Raw genomic sequence first — 13,255 nt, 5'->3', positions numbered from 1 at the left:
AGTTGAGCAGGCTGTCTTGTACACCCCAATCTCATCCCTATGTGTCTTTTTTTTTCCTCGTTTTTGTGATACTGGGATGTCATACCCAATTGCCTGGGGGAAAACTACTTAAGCACATGAATAGTCCAAGGACACTGCAGGGCCAAGACAGTGTGTGTGTGTAGAGTTCACGAGTTAGTTGGCTCCCAAGTGCTCAGAGGTCCTGCACATCCTGATTCAACAGGAACTGGCATGCTTCTCTCTCTACCCCCACAGCCAGGGTAAAATAAAGAAATCAGTTGTGATAGTTTCAGTGACATCTCATCGAGAACAGACAAGGAGGGGAAGAGTGTGTGTGTGTGTGTGGGGGGGGGGGGGGGGGGGGGGGGGGATTGAAAGGGGGATGGGGGAAGGAGTTATCTACAAAGGAGAGAGGGAAAACCAGAGAATGAAGGCGAGTCATCCACCCATTCTGAATGTTTGGGCAATAGGCTGGGGGTGGGGTGGGACGGGAAGGGGGGGCAAGAAGGACGTGAGAGGGAGAGTCCAAGTCTACTGTCCACCGTCCACCCCTTCCTCCCCTCCCCCTCCCCACGTAACGTCAACCGGTTTTCCATTGTGGCCAATCCCATGGGAAGCAGGCACCCCAGGACGCCGTCTCTCATTTGGTGAAGGCGGCCACCACGGCCCAGAGGAGCTCGTTGGTGTTGGTCTTCATGCTCTCGCCCTCGGGCTCCAGGTCCAGCAGCAGCCGCACGCGCTTCATGGCCAGGTCGTACTGGTCGTCCAGCAGCGGTGCGAAGGCGTTCTCCAGCACGTCGGACGAGTGCGCCAGGAAGATGAGCGCCAGGATCCGCTTGTCCATGCGGTGGGGGTCATTCACCCACTTCTCCAGCACGGCCTCCTGCACCCTCTTGATGAGCCGCTGCTTGATGGGGCTGTTGGTGAGCGGGTGCGTGGTCATGTCGAAGAGCAGGAAGTTCTGCTTTTCTGTGGTCAGCACGCCCTTCTCCACCAGGTTCTTGGCCAGGCGCTCGCGCACATTCCGCAGCTGGTAGTGCAGCTTCAGCGGGTTCCAGGTTTCACCTGGGATGAGGAGAAAGAGAAGAGGTAGAAAAAGAGATGGAGAGAGATTACAGGCAACGTGACAAGACAAATTGACTCTGAAGTTCACTGCCCCCTAATCATTAAATAAATAAATCATTGAATAACTTGCGTGCTTTAAAGCTGATGAAAGCAATGTTAGAACTTACGGTTACCTTTTGCTAAACATAGCCTTCACTCCCTGCGTTCAATCAAAATAATTAAGAAGCCCGTCTCTGCAAGTCGACACCTTTATACGGCATTGGAAGTGGCAGTTTAGTAGAGTCACAAACAGCTTGTTTATTCTCAAGTCATCTTTTTTAAGAGTAGACACCAAACTGCAAAATATGCAGACTGCTTTTTGAGGAATCTGATAAAGTGTTGTTTCCACTAGCTTCAAAGTGACATAAAAAACATACTGCGGTTTGGTCACAGGTTGGCTGAGAGTTGTGTAAGCTCAACTCTTGATATTAATACACGTCTGACTTTGTTAGTGGCCAAGTTCCCATACTCGAGTTTGCTAATACTTGATCACAGGGTCTCTCCACTCCCAATGCATTTATAGCCTGGGGTCTAATTCCCAGCAGATTTACTCTTCCTTCTCTGCCCTCTCTCCTTCCTCTGTATGCTTTGAAGTCACCTCTGACCCCAAAGCTCCCCATGGAGTCCCACTTCCTGCTCCGCTCGTAAGCCCAAAGCAACAGCACCTACCTCTGCAGATCAAAGGCCGTCTGACACCAGCATCATCTCAACTTCAAGTTCACACACTTCCAAAAATACTGCTTTGGTGATAACAGGTGACCAAACCAATGGATCAGTCTAATTACCACAAATTAAACGACTTCCCCTGCCTGGGGTTGAAGGTGTTCACTTATAGACGGTCATTTTGACAAACAACCCTTTGGCAAACCTAAAAAGAGCTCTGTGTACAAAGTCGAGACTCAAACACAAGCAGGGGCTGAAGAAGAGAGAGAGGAGGCGCCAGGAGAGGAAAAACTAAGGACAGAGAGGAAGTGTGTGTGTGTGTGTGTGTGTGTGTGTGTGGGTGTGTGTGTGTGTGTCTAGTGCTGCGCTCACCACTGAGGAGCTCGATCCAGCTCTGCACGGTCTCTGGGGGCTGGGTGTCCTTAATGTGTTTCAGGGCCTCGTCCAGCAGCACGTCTCCCGTGGGGGCGTCTGACTTACAGATCACCTGCACATAACCAACAGCTCACTTACACACTTGGAAACTCATTCACCTGTAGTGCCAACAGAGGTCGTAACAATAGGTCACCATGGCCTGGTGTGTTGAACAGACACACACATATGCAAACCAACCAAGACTTAAATTGTATCTAGAGTGCACGCAAACCACCTGTGTGTAGGTATTTGAAACTAAATCTGTATGTTTGCATGGTTGTACTTTGGATGTGTTTCTCAAAACTGCAGGAATATCTCTATAACTGCATTGGGCTGTGTAACCAGAGAAAATACATTAGGCGTTTAACCCATGTACAGATTACCTTTCAAACCATTGAAAAATTAGCAATTCAAGCTTCTACCCTTCACACAACAACGCGAGTAAGCCAGTTTCGGGTAGCAACACAGTTCAGATATAGACAAGGTAATATGAACCAGAGATATTGACTTATCCAAATCAGAGGTAAAAAAAAAATAGAGAAATGAACTCGTCACATCATGTACCCAGACTAACCAATAAAGTTGTAATACTTCAAGATCTGCTGAATAGAACCTGAATAGAATGAGACACTGACTAACATTCTAGACAGGTCAAGTTCATAAACATCACTCATGAACATTCTAGAAGTCAGGCATCAGCTATTCTATACTCCCACACCAGACATCTAAATTCTAGAGCATGAAGCCCACAGCCAGGCTGGTCCGCACAGCTGGCCAGCACTATACATGAGGGAGCCTGTGGGTAAACTGTCCCTCACAGCTCGAGGGCGGTACAGAACATTCAGTCCAGCGGCCGAGGTGCTTAAATAATGTACATACACCAAACACACACGCGCACGCGCGCACACACACACACACACGCGCACACACACACACACACACACGCGCACACACACAGAAAAGGACAAACACCCACTACCCATCCAAACGTGCTTAACATTTTTTTTTTTTTTTTAAAATAGCATCACAGATTGCTAATGCCCACCGCTTGATAAATTCCGTTCTAATTGAGAGGGTAGAGAGGAGGCTTATCTGCGCCTGCTGGAGGCCACTTTACTGGGAGGTTCACAGCAGACAACTCCACCACTGCAGGAGGTGAGAGGTGCTGCCTCTAACACAGCACTGCTTTACACTCTTCAGTCTCAAAACACTCTTAATATAGGTGGACTGATACCGGATAGTGTTCTTTGGACTCACCTGATTGAGAAAGATGTTGACCTCAACAATATCATGTGGAGTTTTCATACAGGTGAAAATGCATATCTATACTCTACTGTAGGTATTTTTTTTCTGTTTGTCTGCTAAAGGACAAGATGTATATGTAATATATACATAGACATTCACTTTGTGAGACAGAAATCTAAAGCTTTCTTGCACAGGGTGGAGTGGAGCAAGACTTACTGGCTTTGGCATCGGCTGGTGGGAAATTTCCACATGACTGATCCTCAGAGCGTGAAAACAGGGCTTGACCTGGAAGCTTTGCCAGGATTCAACCGGCCATTTCTGCTTGGCTGGTGCTAACCTTTTCCTTGACCTCCCCAAATGGATGTCGAACGACTCCCCCTTGTGGTTCAGGGTGCATATAGATGAATTCTACAGATTTCTAGTGGTGGGCAGATGAACCCCTGACCACCCATACACATTTAGGCAGCCATCTAAACATATGTGTAAATATTGTCAGAAAGCTAATTTTTCAGCCATCCTCTGCACTCTCTCACTCGAAAGCAAATATCCTAGCCTCCGCAAATACAGGAACCCGTCCGGTTGAACATTCTGTTCAATTTGTACCCTCAGAGCCTTACACATTCACTGCTCTTTGCTCCTCACTGTAAAGTCAACATACAGCAGGCCAGTGTGGCTCAGCACATTTAGAACGTTCAGTCTTCAGGATATCTATGTTCTAAGAATTAAAAAAGCAGTTAGAGGTGAGGTAGAGTGAACGGGTACAGACTGAATTCAATTCAGTCATTAATACTATGTGCAGGCACATATGTAACAAAAGAGGGAATACTGTAGCCTTGTAAAGAGAAGAGATGCAGTATGAGGAAACAGAAACAAAGCTTCAGACTGTACGACACAGACTAAGAGAGCAAAATATGTCTGAAATATTCGTTTGCATGAACAAACTTTATCAGGGGAGTATTCGAAGTATATGGTTTAGCGTCAAACCTGGATAAGTTAACTCAGAGGAAGTGGAAAACCTTCGAATAGAAGAGCCCTATGGCTTCATTCTTCTACCATAAGAGCTACAACTTAAACTGCTGAGGATCTAGCACATTGCTTAGAGTACACAGAGTTCTTCATGAAATCTCATTTATCTTATCACGTGATCAAGTGAGCTAGGCACTTTCTATGGACACACCGTGCTGTCCTGTATAGTTTCTCATCTAAGAAAAATGACACTGGGTATCAACTTATAGGACAAGAGTAACAACGCAGGGTAACATAAGATGTCAGCTCTGGCATGACTTCTGTTCAAAAACTGAGAAGAGTGCTTTCTATTGCCAGAGCCACACATTACCAGATGTGCAGGAAATGACAACACAAGCATGGGTGGACATGTGGATGGGTGAGGGTTACATGCACAGGGCTTACTGACACAGAGGGACTAAAGGAGAGATTTGAAGCGAGACAAGAAGGATTGCCTCGGAGGCAATATGCCCAAACATGTCCAAACGTGTTTTTAAATTCCTTCACGTATTTTCGCACACTGTGTCAATAGACCAAACATGGTTTATCTGAATACATTCTTATGAAACCTTTATAACACTTTTCTATTAACATAACACAAGGTGAGAGTATGTGTGTGTGTGTGGGGGGGGGTGGGTGAGTGTGAGTGTGAGAGGAGCATAGAGAGAAAGAGAGAAAAAAGGGAGGAAAAAAGAGAGAGGGATGTATGGACGGAGAGATGGGGGGTTGTGGAGACAGTACTAAAGCAGGAACTTTTCACCTTGTAGGGCTTGTGAGTAAAGATACAACAACTGCAATGTTCTAATGGTTTACTGTACGGCTTAAAAAAGTCAATAAAACTTTTTAAGCTAATTTATGAACCTAGTTTGCAATGCTAATCTAGCAAATTCAAATGAAATGGGCTTCATTTGAGTGCATAAGGCTAATTTTGAAGTTGGAAGCCGACACAGATAACAAAGGTTGAAGTGTTTTTGCGGTTAGAAACCTGCACCAGTCGCCACTGCCTTACACATATTACAGATTGCGAGCTTTGTGTCGCCTTCACTCACAGATGAAGAACTTCCACACCGCCATGTGAGGCTGTGACATGTGCACAAAGGGACCGATCAATCTGTGCATCTTTACTTGTGAGTGAAACAGAGGGGGGAAAGAAAAGAGGGTGTGACAATCAGAGATGGACAGACAGTAGAGCGTGTACGGCAGTAGCGTCTCACCTTGCGTCCCAGCAGGCTTTTCCTCCTCATGCCACAGGCCTCCAGGTGCAGGCGGCCTCGGAGGGCCAGCTCGATGAGCATGCAGCCCCGCAGGCCTGACGAGATGCAGTCGTTCCAGAACGACGTGTAACCCTGAGAGCAGCAACCACACCATGAGAAAAGATACAGACAGAAACATTGTACCTGGCTTAAAGTGTTGGAATTTAAATGACCCTGCCAACTCTAAACACACCTATTGATCTCCATTAGCTTTAACAGGCCCAAACATGGGAAATCATTATTTCTCTAATCGACATTCTCTTACGTCCACTTCCACTGTTTGGCTGTAACAAAGCCAAGGTCATCGGTTCAACTCCCAGGGAGAACAGAGATTTTGCACTCAATGTCTTGCTAGTAGCCTGGATTAGAGTGGCTTTCTTTCAACAGGCAGATGGGGTCTAACAGGCAGATGGGGAAGGCTCTAATAATTCCTTGTCTTGTAATGAACTGGTCCCTGGGGTCAGGGAAGAGACATAAGCTAAGCTATGTAATGCTAAGACCCAAACACTCCCCTGACACAGGTCCTCTCGGTTGTGTCACTAGACGGCATCTATTAAACAAGCCAAATTGTACCAAAGAGCTCCTCTTGAGTCGTATGTTGAGCCTGATATGACGGTTTTACAATCGGAGAGACTGTCTTAGGACTTAAAGTCCAAAAAAAAAGGTCAAGACATATGTACTGAAAATGCTCTGATGGTGTTGCATCTCACGGGAAACACAAAGCAGCACTTCATGTCTGGCCTTGATTTGTCAAGGAGGCTAGCCAAACAAGGAGCCAAACAAGGTGTGAATATGTCTGCTGAACTGAACTGGTAGCATGTAAACAACTATTGCCTAAAAGGGAACTTGATGTCGAGGTCTTAAGTGTACGCATCAACAGACCTATGAGAAAATCACATTATATTTTCTGTGCTTAGTCAGCACTCAAGAACATAGAGGGACAAAAGAAAGTTCAGTGTTACAGCACCATTAGTTTGAGCGGTTGAGTTTTTGGTTCATACTGTAAAACACTGCAGAATAAAAAGAGCCCCTTCAGCAAAGCTGGGAGGTGGAAGGAGGAGAGAAAGGCGGCTTGTGGGGAGACGCCGGCTCGGGGACAGCTCTTAATCTGTCTGAATCGAGCTCGTCCAAATGCAGCGTCATGCACCCAGTGTGTTTTGCCCGTTGGACCTCACCCCTTCCATCCCTCCTCGGGAAACAAGGCTGGCTTTATAGGGCAGGAGGGGTTTCAAGAACAGAGAAAGCCCTATGCCCAACACGGGCTCCATTCAAGGCCTTAGCAGCACCACGGTCTGTTCGCACATTCAGCAAAACACATGGACGGCACTCAGGGGTTTCAGGTTCGCAACATGTTCTTGAGCGACTGTCGTCCATCAGTCACCTACATGGAAGCTCACTGTTCCTACTGGAAATGCCATCCACACCCCACCATCCTGTGCACTTTCCAAAATTCCAATGAGTTCATTTGAATCATTTTGTCGTCTTGATTTGGATGATTTTAGACAAATGTAGTTCAGACACAGAAGCAGCAGCAGTGCATAACACAAATGCTCTGTCTGTCAATTTTTGCAGGGCTGTAAAAAGCACCTCCAATCACTTAATTCAGTCCAAATGAAATGATTGTCCTACCTACCTGTCAACCTACCAAACTGCCTGCCTACTTGCATGCGTTCTGCCTGTGGAATCATCTGGCATGACTGGAGTCTTCCCCAAGGCCACCCGGACATATAGCTAAAGCTAGCAAGCTAGTCACATGGCTAGTCACATGGCAGAGAAGACTGGCAGAGAAAGTGCAGCAAGTTCCACCTAACATTATGCCTACCCAAGTCCGCACTCGAGACAAGACAAAAGTAGAAAAGACTAAGAGCAAAATGAGGTAGACTATGTAGCTATGTTTGCAGGTACCTTGTATGTTATGGATCAGTGTAAATGTTCGCTATTGTGAAAGTGTGTCGTTTGAGGGCATCTATTTTACGTTATTCTAGTAATTGGCTTTTGAATGGGACGTTTATTTTATTATTTGTGTGACTTTGTAGTTGGAAAGGGTTAGTGATAACAACACTTCACTGCGCACCTCTCCCCAATGTTCTCCCTCCTCCTCCAGCAGTGAACGTTTTGTTCTCTGTTTTGGCGGAGGGGCTTTGGAGAAAAGGGCTAAGATTTTTGCAGTTGTATACTTTTAAAATCTAGCTTACTCTTGCTGCTTTCTACAACATTGCCTATCCTACATTTAAGTGTCAAGTCTTTTTGTTTAAATTACATAATTCAAACCTTTTACATCCTGTCTCAAGAATGTTGGTTAGTCGACTCGAAGATGGACAGAGTTTGTCTTCTGAGGTGGGAATGTGTAGCATTCCAGCTAAAGGCAGTTCTCCATGCTACACCTTTCAAACAAACTTGGGATAAAACAAATCTATATATTTTTTTGGGCAAAATATTATATCGATAAAGCAGTGCCAAGTATTGATATTTATTTATGTCATATTTGTATTTTAATTATATTATGGTACATACGTCTTCTCTCCTTACATTGCTTCTGAAGTCCATAAGATGTCACAAAACCTCGTTCTTCTCATGCATCACAGCAGAAATTGGAAAGTAAGTCAGAATCAAGAACAAATGTACTGTGACAAGACAGATGCAGAGATTCCCAGTATACGAAACATAATACGTAGAAATAAATCACAATGTACTGCAGATTCGAAACGTGGAATTGTACGGAATATGAGATTTTTTTTTATGAGATCACTTTCAGTATTTGTCAAATGAATAGCCTGCAGAGTTTGCCACAGTGATAGCGAACTGACACATCCTTATGCATTGTGAACCAGACAGGAATTACAGTCACTTGTTGTAGAGTTGTAAGAGACAAAAACTTGGGAAGCATCTGTACAGTCTTAGAGTAACCATAAGACTTACAATTTAGTTTAGGTTACATGTAGACTTGCAGTACCAGAAACTGAAATCTCCCCTTACATTTTTTTCAATGTACAAAGTTCTTTGGGGTTATACTAGCATTGCTACCCTACACTCCCTACCCTATTACAACATAGGTCTATTGAGATCTCTACAAAAATGTGTGTAAATAGCCAAGTAGACTGTTGTAAACTGTATGTTTTTTGATTGGACATAACATTTAATGGTAAGGAAATTGATAAAACCAAATCTAGAAAAACAGAATGCTGCAAAAAATCAAATGCAATTTGGCAAAAACTAAAACAGATTTCATAGATTTTCAGAGGTTCCAGTCCAATGATGGTGATCAGGCCTATGTCCATTCAATTCAGTTTGAATACTAATAATGTGGACAGTTCTGCGATCTGTGTGGACTACCACGATTCTTCTGAACCCGTTTGGAAAGTGAGTTTCTGTTTCAATGACAGTCCAACATCAATTCTATCAAAACTATGTGAACACCACACATCAATAAACTATGTGAGCAAACCTGACCTGTATATAAAAAAAACTATAGCAATATCACCTCCCACCCTCTCAATTCTCATTACCACTCTCTTCCTTGTTCATACACTACCAAATCCAATCTACACTTTGACTCTAATCCGGTTACTGGTAGGTCAGTTCAGTGTTATTTCAGACAGATAGATCATGAAGGGTCATCCAGACATTCCTTCACAACCAGGGTGTTTGCTGAACAATTAGACCTAACATAACACCACCACCCCCCATAGTATGGCATTAGGTCAGTGGCTGACACGTCTGCTTACACCTGCTAATCTTTGTTTATATTATGTCTGTTGATTCAGCAGAGGCTTTTGTCCAATGTGACTTTTGGTTCATCACATGCACACCACAGGAACCAGAATCTCCACTGGGGCAAGAAACATTTAACAGCAGTCCTATATGGAGTATATCTTTGTCAATATAAGTGTAATCATTCACTCACAGACAAGTCATCACAGACAGTGATGTCATACACAGGACTTGCTAAAATCCATGCATCAAAGTGTCAAACCCCCCACTGGTCCCAAAGAAGAGGCCAATGAAGGCTACAACTGGCAAGGCTGGGGATCTCTAATCAAATTGAGTAGTTACCCAGCAGATCTCAATGTGGTCATATTCAATGTGTTAATTTGTGAGGTAAAAGGATAAGATAACAGAGCCTCATTCCTCTAGAGCATGTAGCCTATGTCTGTCAAGGGTCTGGGGTGGTGTCACGCTGAAAGCAATTACTGTCTGCACTGGACTGGTTTGGGTAGGACTGGGGAAGAGCAAGGAACACTCCTTCTTTTTGGCTTTGAGCCCACCATGTCTTTCTTGTTTGCATGTCCATGCTCACACACACACACACACACACACACACACACACACACACACACACACACACACACACACACACACACACACACACACACACACACACACACACACACACACACAAGCATTCTGTTAGTCAAAGTGAAAAGCATGTGGTATCCTTCCATAATCATGTTCCACGTGGATCAAAGTCTGTTCACCAGTCTTTCAGTAAACACTGCCGCAATCTCTAAAGACCCACAACAGAGGTATGCTAGAGAGAGTATTTATGTTAGGGAGAGGAAGCAATTCTAGTCAACAAGTTGCAGAGTAGCAAGCTGCTTGTGACTTCAACCAAAGTAAAAGCAGCTTCTACTCTTCTTCTCTAATAAATCTGTTCTCTAGCTCCTTCAAAAATGATGATATGACACTGTCCTGTTTCCCCTTGAATGTGTTAATGTGAAAGAGAATGCCATAAGGTCTGTACTTCATATAGGATCAGATATAACAATGGCCATGTCAAACAAAACAGTATACAGGAGTTTTTAAACTACACTTATTTTAAGAGAAATGCACACCTACTCTGCAGATTGTTGACAAAAGTGGGTTACTCCTGCCCGCTCATGACAAAGGAAAGATGAGATATGTAACAGACACAACTGCATGGTGGCTTTTGACAGTGGTTATGCAATCATGGATCAGATTACAATAAGTGCAAAAGAAAGCAGTTATGAGAGCAATTTAAATTACTTATTCAGTCAATATTTTTGCCCAAATTGCACTTGCAAACTACATCCATTGGTTATCAGTGGTTTATCTATCGCTATGCTTAGAGCCTGTCAAAGTAAATGTGAACTAGAAGTCAAGTACTGGCAACTACATCTAATAGTTGCAGCGGTATTTTTGGATTACTTGAAGTCCTGTATGTATGTCTTTGCACACATATCTAGATTATGTAATGTCATGACCACACTGTAACCAGACATTATTTACTGGTTGCAGTTTAAATTAACGTTAATGTTGAAAACAGAGCTGAAATCGCACTGGGTGGCTGGTTAGTTAGGCTTGTGCTAGGTTCGCGAGTATTAAGCTAGCCAGCTGGGTTAGCAATGTGCATACGAAATTACCTTTGGCTGTCAAACTATCACTGTTCACATTAATAAATTGACATTTCCCAGACATGTAATGCTAGGTTATTTACTGGTTATGTTTAGTTCGCAGTTGTCATTTGTCATCTCCTTACATATCAAGGCGATTTTACCAGGGGGTTGCTAACAGGCAAGCTTACTGGAAAGACTGTCGCTTCTGATATGTGGCATAGCCTAGCATGGTAACTTGCTAGGTAGCATAACGTCTCTTGTTTACCATCTCGCTAGCTATCTAGCTAACGGAAGTGAGACAGTTCTCATTACAGTCAAGCATTAAAAGCCCCAAATCTCTTTATCTACAGGTAATATAATGAAGTTTATGAAACCTCTCGGTCCTTCAGTCCCAGAAGCAATACTTCTTCCATAAGAGTGAGTCGAGTTTCTTTGGAATCTCCGCTGTCATCGTCTTCTTGTTCATCTCCGCGTCGAGCCTCGAAGTCCTCATCCCCAGATCCTCTCTCCTTGTCGGCAGCAGCAGAACGCGAGGCTTCAGTCCGCCTCTGCACCAGGCCCGAGCTCCTTTGGGTCAGAGAAGTCATCATCTACCGACAAGTCCTTACAACGAGGAAGAAAATAACCCCCGAACCACGTCCTGCCTGTGATCTGTCACCCTATTAATTAGTCCAATGCATAGATATTTAACTCATATAAACTTCAAGAGTTCACACGTATTCAGGTCCTTCCCCCTATCCCCTCGGCAGCCTGTATTCCAGTGTTCGGTATGTGTGTCCAATATGGCGGGGTACGATGACGACAACAGTGGATGTGGCACCTCCACTTCTCAGGTAATACTAGTTGACATTCAGTTGGCTTAGCGTCAGTGATTGTCAACCTTTTTGCCCCCTGTGTCCAAGGAATTATTTCCCCTCAGGAGACGTGATAACCTGTCTGCCTGACATCATTGCGGCTCAACTGTACACACTTCGAAGTCCAATGCAGTTAGTCATGCCTATCCATTTGACCTCATAAATTCACATTCACAAATTTTGAAGAAAAATATTACATGCAAAATCATCCATTTCCTTTTCCCATCCCTTTACATCCACAGCTAGTAAAAAGGCGATTGATGTATAATATTAACTTCTTTCCATTCATTATGTTAGTTTTGTGATTGATGCATTCTGTAATTGGCATCTTTTATCAATACTTCCATGTGTCAGTGTGAAGATAGGTGCCACAGTTCACTTAAAACACAAAATATGAACTCCAAATGTTTTATTTGTCATTCTAATCTAATTTTACATAGAAATAAGTGTATAATTTAAAAAGCTCTCCGTACAAATGTTTGTGTATTTCACTTACTAATTAAATTTGACTAATTGTTTAAAATAATTTCCTATAATCCTAAGGCTCTTTGTGGGCACTGCCCTCCTGCTGGCAACCACTGGGCTAACTCATTACACAATCAATGCGAAGCCAATATGACTGCTGGAGTTTTTAGTTAAGAACTTGAATGTATTACAGGCTAATATTTCAGCTCATATTAAAAAAAACATCACATTTTTCAGTTATTGAAATAACTTTTGTCTCAGGCTAAAGAAAGTTATTAGCATGAAGAGGGCTACTGCCCGCCATCCAGTGTCAGTTCCGTTTTCACAATGATTGGAGTCTGATTATAAACAAGAGTATGTTCCGTCCTTTACTCTGATATTCAATCTATTGCCACTTGGAATTATGGCTAATGGAGGCATTAGCTTGAAACTATAAGTAGCCGAATGGAGGTAGGCCTATGAATAAAGCATGGCAAAATGACGTGGACAAAAGTAGGCCTACCACTGTGTCATTCATGCGAGATTATAGCGTCAGCTATGGTGACCAGACGTCACAGTTTTCTAGGGACAGTCCCCATTTCTGGTGGCCTGTCCCTGGCTGGAGCTGTCCCCAGAAACAGACCATAAAGTCCTAAGAAAGATAGGGCAGCAAAGGAGACAGAGAGACGTTTAATGATGTGCTTATTTTGGCCAACAGAGGGGCTGGCTGATAAGCTTACTAGAACAGCTTCATATCACTCTTCTTTTTCTACCAACAATTTGCTCGCCTAGTCGCCTAGAACCATAGAAGGCTACTGTACTTTTCTGGCACAATTTAATGTCCCCAGTTTTCATTTCAGAAATCTGGTCAACTTAGTCATAGCTTTTTTTTAATAAAATATGTTCTTTCATGTTTTAT

At 43.6% G+C, this 13,255-nt stretch overlaps 1 protein-coding gene across 1 annotated transcript; it reads right to left on the bottom strand.

Annotated features, from left to right (window-relative positions):
- Positions 1-371: 371 nt before the first annotated feature.
- On the bottom strand, positions 372-11,799 carry golph3a (golgi phosphoprotein 3a). The gene is made up of 4 exons (XM_080852171.1): positions 11,413-11,799; positions 5,646-5,777; positions 2,140-2,254; positions 372-1,065 (listed from the first exon to the last, which is right to left on the bottom strand). The coding sequence occupies exons 1-4, from the start codon at positions 11,626-11,628 to the stop codon at positions 641-643; spliced, it is 888 nt and encodes a 295-aa protein (XP_080708297.1). The 5' UTR covers positions 11,629-11,799; the 3' UTR covers positions 372-640.
- Between the last annotated feature and the right edge of the window lie 1,456 nt (positions 11,800-13,255).

Source organism: Sprattus sprattus (genome assembly GCF_963457725.1).
Source record: "Sprattus sprattus genome assembly, chromosome: 15".
Classification (NCBI taxonomy): domain Eukaryota; kingdom Metazoa; phylum Chordata; class Actinopteri; order Clupeiformes; family Clupeidae; genus Sprattus; species Sprattus sprattus.
The sequence above is the reverse complement of the archived record's forward strand: the minus strand, read 5'-3'. Positions and strand labels throughout refer to the sequence as shown.

Excerpts from the sequence above, each read along its gene's own strand:
- golph3a (XM_080852171.1), bottom strand. The coding sequence starts at position 11,628 with ATGATGACTTCTCTGACCCAAAGGAGCTCGGGCCTGGTGCAGAGGCGG. Across the intron at positions 5,778-11,412 it reads TGGGACTGAAGGACCGAGAG|GGTTACACGTCGTTCTGGAA; the intron begins GTTTCATAAACT and ends TGCTGCTCTCAG. Across the intron at positions 2,255-5,645 it reads AAAGCCTGCTGGGACGCAAG|GTGATCTGTAAGTCAGACGC; the intron begins GTGAGACGCTAC and ends GGTTATGTGCAG.